Consider the following 20,716-nt stretch of genomic DNA (forward strand, 5'->3'; position numbering starts at 1 on the left):
GCTACATTCGCTTCCACACTGGTGTTCACGCATCCTTCACAAGGCATATGATAAGGTGGAGTGGAGCTCTATTCGTCAGATGATGGGAAAGATGGGTTTTGCCAGTGCTAGATCCATTTGATCATGCAATGTGTTGAGTCTATCTCCTTTTCCGTCCTTTTAAATGGGAACGAGTAAAGACAATATTGCTTATCTAGAGGATTACGATATGTGGATCTGTAACGATCTGAGTTTAGGAGGGGTACATGAATGAACCGAGATCACATCCAAATGAGAGGGATACTGAAGACATGAAAGTATGGTTGAGAAAGGTTTAAAAAAACTGAAAGTTACTACCTATCCCAATAAGGTGCATTTTCCTTTTCAGTGGCTTAATCATAAGACTCCAATGCTCAGTTAGGAGCAATCCTATGTTAGGTGACCTCCTGAAAATTTTCCTAGGATGCATGAAGACGAACCAAGCAGAAGCATGTGGGCATGTAATGACTCGAGTTTAGGAATGGTACGTGAATGAATCGAAATCACATCCGAATGAGAGAGATCCTGAGAATGAAAGTATGGTTGAGAAAGATTTACAAGAATTAAAAGTTACTACATATACCATCAAAGTGTATTTTCCTTTTCGGTGGCTCAATCATAGGAATTGTACATATCTCATATGTAATAATAAATCACAGTCCATTTTCATCCAACATTTCCAGCTTGGTTTTCACTCTATGTTGAGTGACCTCTTGAAAATTTTTCTAGGATGCATATGAGTGAGGACAAAGCATGCTGAAATGACCAATGTTGGCTTGTGGAGACAGCCTTCAGACTTGGAAGCACAAAAGGATAATGTGTTAGGTTGTAGGGAAATAAAGTATCAATTCTAGATTCTGAGTTCTGAATCCTAGGACTGAAGCATTACAGGATCCTCTCTCGCCATATTTGTTCCTTATTTACTTTAAAGGACTTTCAGCTCTTTTAAGGAGGAAGAGAGTGTTGACCATTTTCAGGTTTGTCGATTAACTCTCATTATCTTTCTATTTCTCACCTTTTTTTTTAGTTGGAGTAGAAGGTGATTAGAGCGATCTTGGAGACATATTAGAAGGCTTCATAACTATCAAGAATACCAAAGTAAAGGTGATCCATAAAATTATGGATGATCTGAAGATTAGCTATTCTTTATCTTTAGGGTAATATTTGGGACTCCCTTCCCTAATCTCCCAGACTAAATGTTAGGTTTTTCGGAATATTAAGGATAGGGTGTGGAGAGCTCTATTAGGTTGGAAGGATTTTTTTTTTTTTTTTTATACCTAGGTTATAAAGATTTACTAATTAAGGTAGTGGCGCAAGCTATTCCAACTTACACCATGAACTATTTTCAACTTCTCAGGACTTTATGCGGTGAAACTAGTCAATTGTATGCTAGATTTTGGTGGAGATCATTTAAGGATAACTGTAAAATCCACTAGCACAGCTAGTCCTATCTGTGCTCTAAAAGTAAGGTCTTGGTTTTAAGACATTATTAGCATGTTCAATCAATATATGTTGATCAAGCAAAGTCAGAGAATTTTGAGGTAGCCTAACTGTTTGCTTTCCAAGGTCCCCAGAGGTAAGTATTTCATAATTGAAAATTTCTTGATTGCAGGTCTAGGACATAACTCGTCCCATGCTTGAAGGAGTATTATGTGGAATAGACAGTTTTTTGAGAAAGGTTTTCAATGGCAAGTGGGAAATGAAAAATTAATTCAACTTTTGAGGGATCCATGAATTCCTAGGGAGGAAAGCAGAATCCCGATCCTTGTAGCTTATAGGGCCGAAATGTGGCATGTCTTGTTGAGAGGGAGATGGAATGAAGAGGTGATCCATGCTAGTTTCCTTAAAGGTGATGCTGAGACTATTCTTCAAATTCCTCTGCCTTGACGTAGGGATAGGGAGGAGGATGAGATCATATGGGATCTTGAAAAAAGGGGGAGGTTTTTATAGTTATAAATACGTATTTTCTTGGTTTGCATATTTCTAAGTTAATAGTTCCAAATTCTTTTAGTGAGAAGTCTTCCAACCATATATCAAAATCTTTTTGAAAGGCCATGGCCCATCCAAAGGCCAAGATATGTTGCTAAAAAATTACCCACGGTCTTACCCACTAAAGGAAACCTTAATATATTTAAAAAAAAAAAAAAGGAGTTTTTTTTTTTTTTTTTTTTTTTTTTTTTTTTTTTTTTTTTTGTAGAAAGCATGCGGAATCATCTACCCATCTATTCTAGAAATGTCAAGTTACAAGGGAGCTTTGGCCTATATTCATCAATTCTACCAATTTTGATATCCTTTGTGATGACAGAAAGACATTGAGTAATCAAGACCAATGGTTTTAGTTTCTTGAGAGATGCTCAGTACTGTAGGTTGGCAAACATCATCATCTCTTGGCAAATCTGGGTGGTGAGGAATAAGTTTATATTTTAGATAATTTTGGCAGATTTTAACTCCATCAATATCTGTAGTGAGAAACATATGCATGAATTTGAAGATGTCGTTGTTGGAAAGGGTGTAACAAGGGTCTTGTTTTCTACCCCCAGTAGACTCGATGTCTGGTTTCCTCCTCTAAGGAACACTTGGAAGATGAACGTTGATGCGACCTGGAACCTTTCCACCCCTTATGGGGTATGAGATGGGTAATTAGGGGTTATCTAAGGCATGTTCGTCTTACTGGTGGTATGTGATACATCTTTAAGGACATTACTGAGGTTTCCTTCTTTATTGAAGAAGCTAAAGACATGGTGCAGACTCGGGGGAATATTTCGTTTTCCCATATTCATCGATCTCACAATACATTAGCTCATAACCTAGCATCCAAGGCCACAATTTTATTCTCTTTTGTTGTAAGATGTAATTGTTTTGTTTTTTTTTTTTTTTTTTTAATTTCTTTTATAAGAAAAACCCCCAAATAGTGGAATTTTAAAAATTAACTAAAATTTTTTCTCACGATACGATTAAGAATAAGGTCATAAATATAAGCCGAGTTATAAGGCAGTCCCGTCCCATTCATTAAATATCAATGATTTTCCATTACCACAAACTTATCTTCATTTAATTTTTCAGCCATTTTCTTATCCAAATTATTTGAAAAGTCAACGAGAAATTGGCGCTATTATGCTGCCACACGGATACTAAAAATCTCGGGGGAAGAACGAAGAAACACTATTACGGTACTACCCCTGACCATTCTTCCCGTAGACGGGAAGCCTACTGAAACGGCACCGTTTAGAGGTGGAGGTTTCTGTGAAGGGTGGATTCCAGCGGCCACGTGCTTGTCTTCCTCAGTCTTCGTCTTCCTCAGCTGCCTCTCTCCGCCACGCCGCTCGGTGGCCTCCTCTGCAGTACTCTGCATTTTCTCTTCAAGATTTGTGTTCTCTCAAAAGGGTCGGATTGAACCCTAGAGAGTTTCTTCCTTTTGTAGATTGCTGAGTTGATCAAACCAAGTGGTAATTTTCTGAATTCTCTGTTGTTTTACTCGATTTTGTTTTGGGGATTATATTATACGATGATGGACTCGGATAATCAGGGCTTTGAAGAAGCCCAATTGTATTCCTCTCGTGATGAGATGGAAAATTTGGTTCTCAAGGAGCCGTTAAGCTCCAAATCTTTCTCTAGTTATCGCAGTGCTATGTCCTCGCTCTCTGATTCCCACCATCCTCTGGCTCCCCCGACTATTCTTACACCGGCTGACTCAGATCCCCTTCTTTCGCCGCCGCTCGATCGAGATCTCCGAAAACCTAACGCGTCTGATCATTTTTTCTCTGAACCGCTTCACTTTGGTCCGTTCGATGGGAATCATGTCAGTGATGTTAATGGTGTTGAAAGCCCCAGCAAGAGTTCGGAAAGTTCTGGGGGTTTGTCCAGATCTTCCTCTTCCAACTCCGATTATATAAAAATTACAGTCTCGAATCCCCAGAAGGAGCAAGACGTTTCGAACTCGATAGTGCCCGGTGGGAATTCGTACGTTACTTATCTGATCACTACGAGGACGAACATAGCGGACTTTGGAGGATCAGAATTCAGCGTTCGAAGGAGGTTTAAGGATGTGGTGACGCTATCAGAACGTTTGGCGGAGTCTTATAGAGGGTTCTTTATACCCCCACGGCCGGATAAGAGTGTGGTGGAGGGCCAAGTGATGCAGAAACAAGAATTTGTTGAGCAGAGAAGGTTGGCACTGGAGAAATACTTGAGGAGACTAGCGGGACATCCAGTGATTAGAAAGAGCGATGAGTTTAAGGTGTTTTTGCAGGTTCAAGGGAGATTGCCACTGCCAACGACAACAGATGTTGCATCTAGGATGCTTGATGGGGCGGTTAATCTCCCTAAGCAATTGCTCAATGAGAGCGCAATGGCGCCTCAGGAGGTGGTTCAGCCAGCAAAAGGTGGAAGGGATTTGTTAAGATTGTTTAAGGAATTGAAACAATCTGTGACGAATGACTGGGGCAGTTCAAAGCCTCCAGTTGTTGAGGAGGATAAGGAATTCTTGGAAAAGAAAGAAAAGCTGCGTGATTTCGAGCAGCAGCTCAGTGCTACATCTCAGCAGGTGAGATACTTGTTTATCAGTTAGTCAAACTGTGTATTTGAGAATGTGTATGTTTTTTTATTGTCTTGGTGGCACTGATTATCTCAGGCTGAATCATTGGTCAAAGCTCAGCAAGATATGGCAGAAACATATGGAGAGTTAGGTTTGACATTGATTAAGTTGACAAAATTTGAAAATGAGGAGGCTGTATTCAACGGTCAAAGAGTTTGTGCCGCCGACACAAAAAATATAGCTACTGCTGCTGTGAAAGCAAGCAGATTATATCGAGAGCTCAATGCTCAAACTGTGAAACATTTGGTAATTTTTCTTTATCTTCCTCGAGATTATGAACTGAAACATTTCTATTTGTTCAAGTTATTTTGATAATGGCTCTTTTAAGTATTAAACTGGACAGTTAGTATTGCCCAAGAAACTCGTATACACCATACACTATTCAATTTATCATTTATGTATGTAGACTATGAACCTTATAGTTCATTCATGTACTGATAGATTAATAGCAGCTAACTGAAGACTTGTGCATTTGATTATAATCCTGTAATTATTTCATAGATATTTAATTTATATATTTTCAGGATGTACTTCACGATTATCTTGGGTTAATGCTAGCAGTTCATGGTGCATTCTCAGAACGCTCAAGTGCTTTACTGACTGAGCAAACTCTATTGTCTGACTTGTCCTCATTGAATACAAGGGCTGAAAAGCTTGAAGCCGCATCATCTAAAGTATTTGGCGGTGACAAATCAAGGATTCAGAAGTTAGAGCAGTTAAAAGAAACCATAAGAACTACAGAGGATGCTAAAAATGTTGCAATGCGAGAATACGAGCGCATAAAGGTGTCTTCTCATCACATCTTGCAATGTCTTTCTTTTTATATGATTTTTAACTGTAGTACATGAGATGGGATGTATGCGATGGCATAATTCTCACCTTGATTTTGAAGCTCCGTTGCTCTTATTATCCAGAGTGGAGTTGTTGCTTGTAGGATCCAGACTTTTGTAATAATTTTTCTTTGTAAATGTCTAAGTAAGGACATTTATGTGGAAGATGCTCCCATTATTATTAAGCCTCTCCTTGGGTATATATAGAGCTTATATTATGAACTCAGAAAGTGACACCTGATGCTTATTTTTCACTGGCATCATATGGTAGAGGTGTTACTATAATATGTTCATGTTTAGCTTTTTACCGGCATCTTATTTTTTACATTGTTGGTGAGAGGACTTGGGGTTGCCTTCATCAAAGAGCAAGTGGTTGGAGAATGTCAGTCACTAAAAATAGGCAGCTTCATCAAAGAGCAAGTACGTGCAAGAATTGGTTGAGCTTGATATTGATGGGAAACACTACTTTTGTGAATCGAGGGACATCACGAGGCCGTTCCCTAGCCGGATGCCGCTGGACAAGCCCGACGAAGAGTTCGTTTGGAACAGTTGGTTCTCGATGGCCTTCAAAAACATTGGGTTGCCACATCATTGCGTTACGCTTCTCCAGGTTTTGCTTCTCGCTTAATTCATCATCATCATCATCTCCATAATCTTTTACAGGTTTCTTGTATGTCGTAAATTGAGGCAGTTTTTGTACTGTTGTCTTAGTGGGTAATATTGTGTAGGGGTTTGCAGAGTGTCGAAGTTTTGGGAGTTCTGGTCAGATGGAAGGGATTGTCGCACTTATTGCTCGTCGAAGCAGGCTGCATCCTGGTACTCGATATTTGGCCAGAGGATTGAATTCGTGCTTCAGCACAGGTATTGTGGCGTTTGTTCATTACTAGAAAAGAATTAATTTCCCATTGTCATAATTCTCTGCTTCCTGTTTGTTCCTACTGTTTGTTGATTCGTTCCCTCTTTTCGGTAAGAAATATATTTAAGCGCCAAGTTACAAATACTCTAAATCTGACAGGAAACGAGGTTGAGTGTGAGCAATTGGTATGGATACCTAAAAAGCCTGGCCAGTGCACTCCTTTTAACACGTACATTTGGAGAAGGGGCACCATTCCAATTTGGTGGGGTGCAGAGCTGAAGATCACCGCTGCAGAAGCAGAAATATATGTTTCTGATTGTGAGCCTTACAAAGGGAGCGCTCAGTACTATCAGAGGCTGAATAAGAGATATGATGCTAGGAATATCGATGTTGTTGGTGGAGGAAATCAGAACAAAAAAGCTCTGGTTCCTATAGTATGCATAAATTTGCTTAGGTATGGAGAAGGAAAATCAGAATCTATTTTAGTCCAGCACTTTGAGGAATCTGTGAATTTTGTTAAATCATCGGGTAAACTTCCATGCACTAGAATTCATTTGATAAATTATGACTGGCATGCAAGCACAAAGTTAAAGGGCGAACAGCAAACAATTGAAGGGCTGTGGAAGCTTCTAAAAGGACCAACTATATCAATAGGTGTTTCTGAAGGGGATTATTTACCTTCCCGCTTACAGACTAAGGATTATAGAGGTGAAATCATACATAATGATGACTTTGAAGGTGATTTCTGTATAAGGTCACATCAAAATGGAGTCATACGATTTAACTGTGCTGATTCTTTGGATCGAACCAATGCCGCTAGTTATTTTGGTGCTCTCCAAGTCTTCATGGAGCAATGCAGGCGGCTAGGGATATCTTTAGATAATGACTGGGTAATGGGTTATCGTTCGATGGATACACCCAGTGGATATACAGCTCCACTGCCACCAGGCTGGGAAAAAAGGAGTGATGCCGTGACAGGGAAAACATATTATATCGATCATAATACTAGGACCACAACATGGACGCATCCTTGTCCTGATAAACCTTGGAAAAGATTTGATATGACATTTGAAGAATTCAAGAGATCAACAATTTTATTTCCAGTTTCTCAGTTAGCAGATTTGTTTTTGCTTGCTGGGGATATTCACGCCACCCTTTATACTGGTTCCAAAGCTATGCATAGCCAAATCCTTAACATATTCAATGAAGAAGCAGGAAAGTTTAAACAATTTTCGGCAGCACAAAATATGAAAATTACTTTGCAGAGAAGATATAAAAATGCAGTTGTTGACAGCTCTCGACAAAAGCAGCTGGAGATGTTTCTTGGAATGAGGCTTTTCAAACATCTTCCATCAATACCTATTCAGCCTCTTCATGTATGTTTTTGAGAATTTTCTGGACCATTTGGTCTTCTATCCAGTAATTGGAGAATTATGACTCATATTTGTTAATTATTTATCTATTTTTCTTCTTTAGGGGGTGTAGGGTGTGGAAGTCGTACGATTTTATTGTGCTTTTCATCTTAATGCAGTAGTTAATACATTAATATTTTTCCTATTTATAAAATAATTATCTTATTTTCTTGGGTGTTGGTTATGATCGACTCCATGTATTTTGTGAAAAATGAAATGAAATAATCAATATTTAGTAGAATTTGATATCTTTAGTGTAACTGTGTAGTTGAACAAAACTCTTCCTGTATGGTTATTTTAATATAGATGAATAGTTATTTTTAAGGCAGTTGATAACAAGACAATATAGTCTATTTTCTTGGCCCTTTGGATTCAACCGAGATACATGAGTTCAAGATGTTGTTAGAGCTCTATCATGGATTAAATATCATAAAATGCTTAGATCCCAGCTTTTGTAGGCTCAAATGGTGGTACTGGTTTTGAATCTCATGAACTTAGAAAGCCACTAAATTTGAGGCCAATGGACGTAATATGATTTATAACCCTCTTGTTGAGAAATGTTTTTCACCTCATGTTTATCCCAAAGTTATTAGCTTTTAAAAGAAGGTTCATTATTTAGGCTTCACAGGAAGCTTCCGTGTAGCTCCTTGGAACTATATCTTTAAAGAGGAGTTTGTGTTATAGCTATTCCTAGTCTACAATGTGACCCTTTTTTTTTGGTTATTGCCCTTGTATTACACATATGGTTATCACGTGTTACTTATGCTCCACTTTTCTGTTTCTTTGTGTTGATTGACATTATGGATTGGTGTAGGTACTCTCGCGAGCATCCAGTTTTTTACTTAAACCTGTTACCAACATGTTTCCAAGTTCTAATGGTGGAACTGGTCTTCTGAGTTTTAAGAAGAAAGACGAGATCTGGGTATTGGAAATTCTTTTCTTAACTGAATAATATGTTATAATGGAAACATGATAAATAGTCAAATTTACCATTAACCTTGGTGCTTGAGAATCTTGATGATTGGTTGGTCTTGCTTGCTGCCTTTTCATGAGATAATTGTGTACTTTGTCCTACAGGTTTTCCCGCAGGGTGCAGATGTTGTTGAACTGTTCATTTACCTAACCGAGCCTTGCCATGTTTGTCAGCTTCTTCTTACTGTATCTCATGGTGCAGATGATTCAACTTATCCTGCAACCGTGGATGTAAGAACTGGCCGTAATTTAGACGGACTTAAACTAATACTTGAGGTCTGTATTCTCTCCTAAAATTTTTCCTTTGTGCTTTATGATCATAGGGCTTCTTTTGATCAATGTCATGAGATGTAGGCTGATATATCCTCTGCATATTGCTTCTAGTTCTAGCTTTTATATATATATTTATATATTCTAGTAATAAATTAATTTAAATTCATAACAAGTTATCTACACCCATCTGTACTTGTGTCCAGAAATAGAATTACCGAATTTCACACAAAAGAAAAAATACATGAAGCTGCACATTGTGCCATCCATGTGTTCCTGCATGCTTGGACCGCTAGTATGTGTGCAAATGGTTAATATGAATGTGTGATTTTGTTGTTCATAAATAGCTTCGTTGGTTCCTGGCAGGGTGCTTCCATTCCTCAGTGTGAAAATGGGACAAACCTTCTAATAACCTTACCAGGGCCAATTAGTGCCGAGGATATGGCCATCACAGGGGCTGGTGCACGCCTCCATTCCCAAGACGCATCAACACTTCCATTATTATATGATTTTGAAGAACCAGAGGGTGAACTGGACTTCCTTACTCGTGTTGTCACCGTTACATTTTATCCTGCTGATTCTGGGAAAAGTTTAATGACACTTGGTGAGGTGAGAAGTGATAATTGGTTGAGTTACATAATCATTTTCTAGAGGCCATGTTGATGAGGGACCTGTAATAGTTAACTTGTTATCTTGATTATGGCAATGGATTTTAGAACCCCTTTTTTTCCTCTCTCTCTCTCTCTCAATGGATAGAAGCATATATCAAACTTTAATTCATCATTTCATTTGGTCTGTTTCTCTCTCCCTCTCTCTCTCTCTTTTCTTTTTCTGAAAAATCATTTGGTCTGCTTATACATATATACATAATATATACATACACATATATATACACATATACATACATACATACATACATATATACATATATACATATACATACATATAGACATATATATACATACATACATACATATGTACATATATTTTCCTTGTCTCATTTCTCTATCATATTTCTGTTTAGGATCAAAGAAATTTTGTTTGTCACCGGCCTAATGTTACATTGACATATTTTGAGGAAGTTGACCTTTATTATTATTATTTTAATTGCCGTAGCTCGTAATTTACATCTTTAGTAATTTTCTCTCACATCAATTTGTTTTTGTTTTTGTTTTGTTATTTCTTTATTATGTATTACTATTACGTTAGGATTTGCTCTTACTTATACTTTGTAATATATTTTACTTTGTTGACATATATTGTAGATAGAGATCCTTGGAGTTTCTCTTCCTTGGAGGGGAGTGTTCTATGACGAAGGACCTGGTGCAAGATTGGCGCACCTCACTAAAAAGAATTATAAGGAAATCAACCATCTTTCTTCTGGTTCAGGAACCAACCCATTTTTGGCCCCTTCAATAACTGAAGACATTTCCAAGCCAGTTAAAACAAGTTCTTCTGCAGACCCATTGGTTGACCTTTTGACTGGAGAAGTCACATTTCCAGATACAATTTCTCAACCAGTTAGTGGGCCTGTGGTTCATCAGGAGGATGACTTACTTGGTTTTCTGGACCAGCATGTTGGATTTCATGTAGCTGAAACCAACCACAAAGTTTCTTCTGCAGAAGATCCAAAGGTTACTGATAGTTCTTCCCAAGTGTACATAAATTGTCTTGTATCCCTTGCAGGACCTCGCATGGTATGTTTCATTTTTTTTGTTTTGTTTTGTCATCCTGATATCATTTTAAATGAGAGTGGTGCAATATTTAGATTCCAATTTTGGAGTTGCTTCAGAGTTGACAACCTCGTCTCACTTACAGATTATGGGCTAACCTACAAGCTAAGTGACAATAATGTAACTTCAAAACCGGCTAACCTAAAAGTAGATGATAGGAATCAAATAGCTAGATCATATCAGATACTTAGCTCATCTGAACAAATTGAGCAAAAATGAAAAGAAATAACAATAAGAAAAAAAATATAGAGAAGGATAATGGCCTCCTGTAATGCTATGTTCTGTGAGGGCTGAAAAGGAAAATATAAGGGAGCTTGCTTAGACAGTCAATTTGTTTGGAGTGAATTTTTGGTTGGTTACAAGAGGCAACAGATAGGGGAAAGGAAATTTTTGAACGAGGTTTTCAGCAAGGAATCAGCAGGCGGGAGCTTTCTTGAAAGCCATTTATTCATCTTGTATTAGGACTAGTCAGCACTTCAGTAATGATAACATTCCTTTAGCTCCAGATTCTATCAGACAATCTGACAATTTATTTTAAAATTTATGTTCCAAAAGGTTGAACTAAATACCTTTCTGGATGTTGATTATTGAGTTGGTGGTTTTTGAAATCAGGACGAACTAGGAAATTGTTGCTATGATAGGTAGTGGCAATATCTGTTAAGTTACGAAGAGACTGTGGCTTGCTTTGAAGTATGAAGTTTCTAGTATAAGTTTTGTGATTCCACTTAGTTTCAAGGTTTTCTTATGAACACCATCCATCAGATGTAGAATACTTGGGCCTGCCATTATTTGAATGGTATGTGTGTAAAAGATGGATTTTAGACATCTTTTCGAATAGAAGAATGAAGAGTATTTTTTATTCTGATCCTAATGTAATATATCTAGACAGATAATATTTATGCAATAATGTAGGAAAAGAAGCTCAGCTTCCAAGAAGCTATGAAGCTTGAAATTGAGCGCCTCCGGCTTAATCTTTCAGCTGCTGAGAGGGATAGAGCATTATTATCCACTGGAACTGATCCTGCTACTATAAATCCAAATCTATTGCTTGATGAGATGTATATTGGAAGGTTATGCAGATTGGCAAATAATCTTGCATTACTTGGGCACACTTATCTGGAAGACAAAATTACTGCTGCCATTGGTCTTGATAAAGTCGATGATCTCGTGGATTTCTGGAACATCACAGAAATTGGGGAGAGCTGTTTTGGTGGAACTTGTGAGGTGTGTGCTGAAATTAAAACACCAGTTCAATTTCCTTCTAAAGCATCCTCAGTGGCAGCTCCCCAACCTGTCTTGGTGTGCTCACAATGCCGGAGAAAGGTTTGTAAAGTATGCTGTGCTGGGAGAGGGGCTCAACTCCTGACAAGCTCTAGCTCAAGGGAAGTCCCAAACAGTGGTTATTCAAGCCAGGGAGGATCAGGTCATGGGAGCCGAATTGATGTCTCAAATGGTTTGGATAATATTCTCTGTAAGAAATGCTGTCCCAATGTTCTGCTTGATGCATTAATCTTGGACTATGTAAGGGGATTGATTAGTGAACGAAGAAATACCCGTGCTGATGATGCTGCATATGGAGCTCTGAACCAAGTGATTGGATCATCAGTAGGGGATTGGCTTTCTGGAAAGAATCTGCACTATGCTGGCCAAAGAGTGCATAAGGTCCTAAGAAGATTGCTTAATGGAGAAGAATCTGTAGCTGAATTTCCATTTGCCAGCATTCTGCACTCGGTAATATTTTTAATCTTACCGCACCACACAAGTTTTTTCCTATTACCTGTGACCTGTGTTGCATATGATTTTCTCAATCTACAAATGTAATTATGAGATTGTATTTTATATTTTACTTTTCAAACATTATCTTTTAAGTAACTATAACTATAACATTCACGATAGTGAGTGAGATATTTATTCTGGAAAAAAGTCTGACTTTACAATTAGGAGTAGAAGAATAAAAACTGCATTTTGGGTGGGGAAATGCTTGATTGAGTGGCGTTTGGCAACTTAAAATTACCAATATATATTGTTGAAATATTTAGTTGTCACCATTGCTTTTTCAAAAAGTTCACATTGTGGATAGGATAGCTCTATTGATGGACAACACCTTTCATTGGAAAGGCATGTCTCATAATGCTAGAAGCCATTGCAAAGCGATGGCCTCTTACAAAAGCTCGGTGGACATGAGTTCTGTCTTTAACTTTGCAATGAAAAGGGAGCCAAATTTTTGGAAGATGTCTTGGTTGGTGACAAATCACTCAAAGATTTCTTTTGCTAGATATGGAATATTTGTACTTTGTAGCTTTGTGGTTAGTTTAGAAGTTACTTCCATTGAACAGATTAGCTTTGAAGCAGAAATTGCTCACAATTTTCTGAATTCATTAGCATTGATATTATTACATAAGAGCCTTGCGTTCATAACAAAGTTAGTAAACTGCCTGCTGAATTTGGCATTGTTATTGGTTCCGTTGTCACCTTACATTCTGGAAGACATGATATGGAATGTGGTTTTGTTTTGTTTTTTTTTTTGTTTGAATTTAAAGTACTCTGTTTTAGAAAAAGGTAGTTCAAGAAACTCACAGTTTTGATCTCTTGAAAATTGTCTGATCATCTAACTTGCAAAAATCTTCCATTTTGTTGTCTTTGCAATTCACAATAAGTGGCAAGGTTCTGTGTTATTGTAGGTTGAAACAGCAGCGGATTCAGCACCAGTCTTGTCATTGCTTGCTCCCTTAGATTCTGGTTCATTATGTTCATATTGGAAAGCTCCTCCAACTGCTACCTCAGCTGAATTTGTTATTGTTCTTGGTTCCATTTCTGATGTTAGTGGGGTCATCTTGATTGTGAGCCCCTGTGGGTACTCTGCGGGAGACACTCCAATCGTAAGTACTGATATTTGTGTGCTTAATATGCTTCTTTGTTAGTGTGCTAGTGGTCAATGGTTTTATTTTTAGAAACTATTTGGCCATTTACATGAGAGTTTAGGTATTCCAGAAGTGTATCTTGCAAGGATCTAGTAATTGTGTCACTGCGGGATCACTTTGGATGGTGCTCAAGGACAACGAATCATTTTAACTGACAGTAGTATGCCATGACATATGTAACATTTGCAATGTGTAAGCTATATTGTTTTTGATGTATCTATTTGTTTTACGAGAATCAGCCTCTGCTTTTACGTAATTTTGCGTTTGATATCATGTTTCTGTTACAACTTTATAGAACCGGGATGCTTTATTATGAAAGTGTGCATGTATCACTTGTTATACGTACCATGCAACTGATGGCCCCAAAATGTGATTGTATATATCGATTTTCTGTTACCACCATGGGCAGTATATCGTCAACATTTTATAAAGTGAAAGAAATGCAAAATCCAAAGTACCAAGTAATTTGTTTTGCTTCTACAAAATTACATGTTTTGTTGATTTTTAAAAAAATGAGATGACACGTTTTTATGGGTGTAAAATTTAAATCATGAATTTAGAATATATTATTACCGTGCTTTGGAATCTTGGTGGGGATTGAATTCTTGTCAGATTGAGACTTGCACTCTTCTCTCATTGCAGGTACAAATCTGGGTGAGTAATTTTATTCACAAGGAAGAAAGGTCGTATGTTGGGAAGTGGGATGTCCAATCCTTGATTCCATCTTCATTTGATTTTTCTGGGCCAGAAAAAGAATACAGCGACGATACAGCACCTAGGCATGTCCGATTTACCTTTAAAAATCCTGTTAGATGCCGAATGATTTGGATGACACTACGCCTTCAACGCCCTGGCTCCAGTTCTGTTAACTATGACAGAGATTTTAACCTCTTGTCTCTTGATGAAAATCCTTTTGCACCAGTTAATCCACAGATTAATCGACGTGCCTCATTTGGAGGATCAAGTGATGCCATTCCTTGTCTTCATGCTAAAAGAATTATTGTAGTTGGAATCCCTGTGAGAAAAGAGACGGGCCTCGAATCATCTTCAGGCTCTGATCAAATGACTAACCGAACCTGGTTGGAGAGAGCCCCTCAAGTAAGGAGATTCAAGGTAGAAATCCTGTATGGCCTATAAATCTATAATGTCTTAATCTTTATGGCATCTTTCAAAATTCCTTTAATACTAATATTCTGGTAACTGTCCTTTTGTTTTCTTGAGGTTCCAATTGAAGCTGAAAGGGTTATGGACAATGATCTTGTCTTGGAACAGTATCTATCTCCAGCTTCCCCATTGATTGCTGGGTTCCGTCTGGAGGCTTTTAGCGCAATAAAACCTCGAGTTACCCATTCACCTTCTTCAAATGCACAAATCTGGGATGCATCAGTTACATTTTTAGAAGATAGACACATCTATCCTGCTGTATTGTATCTTCAAGTTTCCGTTGTCCAGGTAATTAATAGTCTTTTTTTGGTATACAGCTTTAACATAGAAACATCTGTAGTTAGAATACAATCGATTAACTGTTTTTCATGGACAACAATATTGCTTAGAAGGATCTTATTTTCTCATTTCCAAGCATGGTTTGTGCTTCCCATCTCGTCATGAACAAATTTTTTGTTCTGTTGTTGAGTTTATTTAGGTTTTCTAAAATCTCTCAAATAAGAAACAGAAACTTGATAAAATTTTCTCATTTGAGAGATTCTCATCTGATGATGAGCATCTTTGCTCAAGGGCATTACATATATATATTTTTTCCTATGAAGTTACTTAGTACTCCAATCATGGTGATTTAGCAGTCATTTTAGTATATGTCAAAGTGAGCTTGGCTCAACGATATTGACATATGCTCCATCCTTAGAGGTTGGAGATTGAATCCTCTACCATGCAGTTAGTTGTACTAAAAAAGAAGGCAGTCATTTCAGTATGATTGCAATCATGGAGGTTTCATTTCATTGAAAATGGTTGGCATGACTTTTACAGGAGCCCAATAGTGTAGTAACTGTTGCAGAGTACCGACTACCAGAAGCAAAGGTTGGAACAGGATTTTACTTCGATCTTCCTAGACTCGTACAAACAAGGAGGATTATATTCAAACTTCTTGGAGACGTTGCAGCGTTTTCCGATGACCCAGCGGAACAAGATGATTCTGGATTGAGGACTTTTGCAGCAGGGTTGTCATTGTCCAATAGAATTAAGCTATATTACTATGCAGACCCATATGAACTTGGGAAATGGGCAAGTCTTTCAGCTGTTTGATGCTTAGATGTTGCCCTTACTGCCAAGAGGAAAAGAAAAAAGCAAAAAATGGGTTTTGTGATTGATTGTGTTATTCGATTCCATTCTTTGTTGTGATGCCAATATGTAATCCAATATTCTTTTACCTAATAATACAAAAAATTAGGAAATTAGAAGAAAAGTTCTATTTGCTTCGGGAATAGGTCTGTACTTGTGTGAATATATCAATGCTCAAGATTTTGATCCTTTGAGCTGGGAATGAGTATAAAAGAAAGTCTTGTTTGTTTAGGTCTTCCAGGACATTTGATATTCGAGTGAAATATTTTATGGCACAAAGGGGCCTTAGATGTCCATTCATGCTTTTTATTAAATAAAATTTTCTTCCTCTTGTATTTTGAACATTATATTTTTCAATTCACTCTATTAATTATTTCGAGCATTTGTCTTTGAGCAGCAATAATAATAATAATAATAATAAAAATTATTATTATTATTATTATTATTATTACGGAAAAAAAATATATGCTTTTGAATTAAAAAAAAAAAAAGCTTGAGAGGTCACTAAACTCTCTTATGTTAGCTAAAAACATATATGCCTTTTGAATTGAAAAAATAATTGTTACAAAAAAAGGTCGAGGGGTCAAATGAAATAATAATAATAAAATTTCTTTCCTCATTATAAAATTTTCTCTCTATTTTAACCATACTTGCTTTGGCTAAGACAATTTAATTCAATTATCATAAAATTACTTAAATGTGCTAGAGTATTACTTATATGGTTAAAATATATTTTTGGTCCTTGAGATTTGAAGTTTATGTTTATTTGGTCCATAAAATTTTAAAACAAACATTTTTAGTTCCAACATTTGCTAAATACTTCTAAATGGTCCTTAACTTGGCTTTAAGTTAACGGAATGTTTACTAAATCATTATGTGTTATGTAGACGTTAGTTGTGTTTGATGATGTGTAAATTATTGGATTAGTTGGAAAATATATTAAAATTTAACTTAACAAATAAAGAAAAGTTATTTAAAAAATTTAAAAGCTTTAAAATATACCGCTTCATGTGGCCTAGCCTCCCTTTGTTGTACGAAAAGAGGTTGAAGCATTAGAGTGGTGTTATTGCTAACTTGCTGTCATCGACTGCTTGTTTGCCGTCCACCAGTACTCGTCATCGTGTTTTCCGTCCTCCTCCACCGATCTCGGCAGCTGATTCTTCAACTAGTCATATGCCACACAGGATTCTCCACTATCGATTAGTCATCTATTTTAATGCATATTATACACCATTTTATTTTATTTTATTTCTTTGAGTACACGAAAGAAGACAAGAGAACAATAAGACAAAACAAATCAAAATGGTAGGAATGGTAACCGGTGAATAAGATTTAATCAAACTAATTTAAAACTTTCTACTACTAGATAAATAATTTAAATAATAAATTCATATAATTTTTTTTTTTAAAAAATAGGTGATATTATTATACAACTACAAAGGGGATCCCACAGCTCGGGATCAAGGCATCAAAGCAACAAAGCACAAGCAAAAACAGGGCAATAAAACCAAAACAAAGCCAACAGGATAAGAACCCAAGGTGAAAGACAGAGAAAAGAACCCAAAACCCCACAAACTAGGGGCTACAACACCCCTATCAATTATAAGCACTTTTATATATATAAATCTATTTATCGCTAAAGACATTAATCAGGAAAACAAAGAATAACGTGAAGTTCAAAAAGAAAAAAAATCCGTACACACACTAGATAAGACTAAGAAGGTCAATCTGCCAGGAAGTAGCACGGGCACGAACCGTAGAGACCATAAGGTGAACCAGAGTAGACACCCACCTTGGTCAACCTCCATGCAGCTGCCGATTAAGCTCCTACCAGATGTAGTATATGGAAGCACACCAGAAAACACGGAACAACTTACTACGCACCCCCTTACCCGACCCCACTCTGCACAACCAACTCAACTCTACATCCTAACCAGCCACCCGATGCGTCGAACCCAACTGACGCAACACACTAGACCACACCTCTCTCCCACATCCACACTCAAAAAATAAATGATCCCGCGACTCCACACCTCCCCCACACAGAAGACACCCCCCTCTGACAACACACCCCAACTCCTCAACCAATCCCGCGTACCTAACCTGTCCCTCACTACTAACCATGCACAAAAGGAGTGACACGGAATACCATCCCCCGCCTACAAAATACCAGCCCACGACACCCTAGGGCGACGAGGACGTATACTCTCCCAAGCACTAGTGATAGAAAACCAACCACTAGCATCCGACACCCAAACCCAATAATCCTCTCCCCTCACCCTTGGCCCCACTGCCTGGATAACATCCCAGATCTCAAGCAGTTCCGTAGGCCACCTCCAACCTCCCTCACCATCCATGAACTCTGACAACTGCGCTTCCAAACTACTTCTTGCATCATAAACCACCGTAGACCCATATGATTCCAAAATTGCACCCCTCGGCAGTCAAGGATCCCACCAAACAAAACAAGACCGTCCATCGCCAATCATCAAGCGAATCAGATATTTGAATCTATCTCTACTTCGCAAGATAGCCCTCAAGCACCAAGACCTCCCAACCTCAATCCGAACAGTCCACAACGACTGCCTACGCAAAACATACGCCTCCACTCACCCCACCCAAAGTGACCCCGACTTAATTAAGATAAGCCAAAGCAGCTTCATAATAGCAGCCTAGTTCCAAGAGGCCACATGCTTCACACCCAACCCCCCCTCTCCCAACGGCAAGCAAACCTCATCCCACGCCACCCGTGCACCACCCAGACTCACTACACTACCCTTTCATAAATAACTACATAACAGACGATCCACCTCATGAGTTACACACGCAGGAAACACGAAGATGCTACACCAAAAAACCTGAAAGGACTGTAAAATAGACCTAACAAGCTGCAACCTCTTAGCAAAGCAGAGGGACCTCGCTGCCCAGCTTCTAATACGAGCTGTAATCATCTGTATCAAAGGCGCACAATCCACAGCCCTCAACCGACCCGCCAATAAAGGTAAACCCAGATACCTAACAGGCAATGAACCAAGAGAGACACCCATATATGCAGCTAGTTCCTCCGCCTCCCCCGACTCCACACTCGCAACAAACATGGAACTCTTCCCAACATTTGCAACTAACCTAGACAGCTCTGCAAACTCTGTCAATACCTTCCTCACAAACTTCAAAGAATCTCTCTCAGCTGCACAGAAAATCATCAAATCGTCTGCAAAAGCCAAATGAGTTAGGCCCAAACACTCACACCGATCATGGAACCTAAACCACACAGGAGGTTTATTCAACAACCTAGACAAGACCTCTATCACCATCACAAACAAAAAAGGAGACAGTGGGTCCTCCTGCTCAACCCCTTCCTACCAGGAAAAAATCCTTCAAGGGAACCATTAATCATCATAGAGAACTTAGGTGAAGTAACACAAGCCCTCACAGAACTTACAAACTGAAGGGGTGTACCTATAGCCAACAACACACCAAACAGAAAATCTCAATTCACCGAATCATAAGCCTTCTGAAAGTCTACCTTTAGCACACAACGCGGCTTTCCTCTGCCCTTCTTGTAGTTCCCCACGAGCTCCTGACACAATAAAATGTTATCGAAAATTGACCTACCCGGAACAAACGTAGACTGATTACCATTAATGAAATCAGGCAACCACAACCGCAATCTCTCAACTAAGATCCTCGAGATACACTTATACATAACATTGCAACATGAAATAGGATGGAACTCCTCCATACGTTCAGCTCCCCGCCTCTTAGGGATGAGAGTAATAGCAGTAGAATTAACTTCACCAGGCAAGTAACATGTCTAAAAAAAATTCAGCACAACGCCACAAAAATCATCTTCAACCACACTCCAAGTAGCTCTATAAAAATCCACCGAAAACCCATCAGGCCCAGGAGCCTTCCTAGACTTCATCGAGAACAAAGCCTTCTGAATTTCATCCCGACTCACTGGCTGACTAAGGTCCTCCACCCCCTCCTTGGGCCAGCTAAACTACACAATATCCCCAATTCGGGCAGTAAGATCCCTATACCCCATATGCTGAGCCCCTAAGCAACCCCGAAAGAAATCTATTGCCATCCTTGCCACCCTGTCATGCACCGTCTAGCGAGTCCCCCCAACATCCACGACTGTAAACAAGCCACTACAGCTGCGACGAGAATGGACACAGCGATGGAAAAAAGCTGTGTTCATATCACCTAACTCCAGCCACCTGACTCTAGCCTTCTGCCGGAGCGACGCCTCCTCCAATCTCGCCACTGACCAGAACACCTCAGTGGCCCGAGCCGCCTCCGCACACATCGACTCTGAATCAGGATTCCTTTCTACCGCAGCCTGAGCAGTCTCCATAACCTACCTAGCCGCCCGTACCTCATCAGTTAACACAGAGATCCGCCTACCAAACAAAGCACGAAAAACCCGCTTCACTGCCTTCAAATTACGCACAAAACTAACCATAGGAGACACTTCCTCAGACCTTCTCCACACGGACCTGATAGTATCAAGAAAACCCTTTGCCTTCGCCCAATGAGAAAAATAACGAAACTAGGGGGCGGCCTACTCCTCGTCTCCCCTGTAGAAACCAGAAAAGGGCTATGATCAGAAATCCCCCACTGACCAACTCTAACCTCCGAATACAGAAAAGCTACCTTCCACGCCTCATTGGACAAGCATCGATCCAAACGGTGCAAAATACCATTCCCCTGAAGTTTACTAGTCCAGGTAAACCAGTTACCTGTCACACCTAACTCAACCAGATCCACCTCCAATAACACCCCATCAAACTCCTCCATCTCCCTCAAGCT

The 20,716-nt window shown here is 38.8% G+C and overlaps 3 protein-coding genes across 4 annotated transcripts; 2 read left to right on the forward strand and 1 right to left on the reverse strand.

Annotated features, from left to right (window-relative positions):
• The first annotated feature begins 3,017 nt into the window (after positions 1–3,017).
• On the forward strand, positions 3,018–5,607 carry LOC150034243 (sorting nexin 2A-like). The gene is made up of 3 exons (XM_090318198.1): positions 3,018–4,561; positions 4,649–4,858; positions 5,137–5,607. Exons 1-3 carry the CDS (start codon positions 3,524–3,526, stop codon positions 5,458–5,460), a joined length of 1,572 nt encoding a protein of 523 aa, XP_090174324.1. The 5' UTR covers positions 3,018–3,523; the 3' UTR covers positions 5,461–5,607.
• Positions 5,608–5,861: 254 nt separating this feature from the next.
• Positions 5,862–16,243, forward strand: LOC150034244 (putative phosphoinositide phosphatase SAC9). 2 transcript variants are annotated; one of them, XM_090318196.1, is made up of 12 exons: positions 5,862–6,052; positions 6,171–6,303; positions 6,458–7,674; positions 8,525–8,632; positions 8,788–8,958; positions 9,319–9,561; positions 10,218–10,649; positions 11,598–12,416; positions 13,367–13,564; positions 14,249–14,719; positions 14,828–15,058; positions 15,590–16,243. In XM_090318196.1, the coding sequence occupies exons 1-12, from the start codon at positions 5,951–5,953 to the stop codon at positions 15,863–15,865; spliced, it is 4,401 nt and encodes a 1,466-aa protein (XP_090174322.1). In that variant the 5' UTR covers positions 5,862–5,950; the 3' UTR covers positions 15,866–16,243. The 2 variants fall into 2 exon arrangements, with proteins under 2 accessions (XP_090174322.1, XP_090174323.1); XM_090318197.1 differs by having other exon boundaries at positions 5,912–6,052; positions 6,181–6,303.
• Positions 16,244–18,060: 1,817 nt separating this feature from the next.
• LOC150034245 (uncharacterized) lies at positions 18,061–20,261 on the reverse strand. The gene is made up of 6 exons (XM_090317278.1): positions 20,034–20,261; positions 19,758–19,904; positions 19,517–19,715; positions 19,265–19,360; positions 18,760–19,112; positions 18,061–18,270 (listed from the first exon to the last, which is right to left on the reverse strand). Exons 1-6 carry the CDS (start codon positions 20,259–20,261, stop codon positions 18,061–18,063), a joined length of 1,233 nt encoding a protein of 410 aa, XP_090173404.1.
• Between the last annotated feature and the right edge of the window lie 455 nt (positions 20,262–20,716).

The sequence above is a fragment of the Benincasa hispida genome, chromosome 9 (genome assembly GCF_027475165.1).
Source record: "Benincasa hispida cultivar pf3 chromosome 9, pf3_genome.v1.1, whole genome shotgun sequence".
In the NCBI taxonomy this organism is placed as follows: Eukaryota; Viridiplantae; Streptophyta; class Magnoliopsida; order Cucurbitales; family Cucurbitaceae; genus Benincasa; species Benincasa hispida.

Excerpts from the sequence above, each read along its gene's own strand:
- LOC150034243 (XM_090318198.1), top strand. The coding sequence starts at position 3,524 with ATGATGGACTCGGATAATCAGGGCTTTGAAGAAGCCCAATTGTATTCC. Across the intron at positions 4,562-4,648 it reads TCAGTGCTACATCTCAGCAG|GCTGAATCATTGGTCAAAGC; the intron begins GTGAGATACTTG and ends TGATTATCTCAG. Across the intron at positions 4,859-5,136 it reads CTCAAACTGTGAAACATTTG|GATGTACTTCACGATTATCT; the intron begins GTAATTTTTCTT and ends ATATATTTTCAG.
- LOC150034244 (XM_090318196.1), top strand. The coding sequence starts at position 5,951 with ATGCCGCTGGACAAGCCCGACGAAGAGTTCGTTTGGAACAGTTGGTTC. Across the intron at positions 13,565-14,248 it reads CTGCGGGAGACACTCCAATC|GTACAAATCTGGGTGAGTAA; the intron begins GTAAGTACTGAT and ends CTCTCATTGCAG. Across the intron at positions 15,059-15,589 it reads TTCAAGTTTCCGTTGTCCAG|GAGCCCAATAGTGTAGTAAC; the intron begins GTAATTAATAGT and ends TGACTTTTACAG.
- LOC150034245 (XM_090317278.1), bottom strand. The coding sequence starts at position 20,261 with ATGGAGACTGCTCAGGCTGCGGTAGAAAGGAATCCTGATTCAGAGTCG. Across the intron at positions 19,716-19,757 it reads ATAGAGCTACTTGGAGTGTG|ACATGTTACTTGCCTGGTGA; the intron begins GTTGAAGATGAT and ends AATTTTTTTTAG. Across the intron at positions 18,271-18,759 it reads CTATTTTACAGTCCTTTCAG|TTGTCAGAGTTCATGGATGG; the intron begins GTTTTTTGGTGT and ends TTGGAAGCGCAG.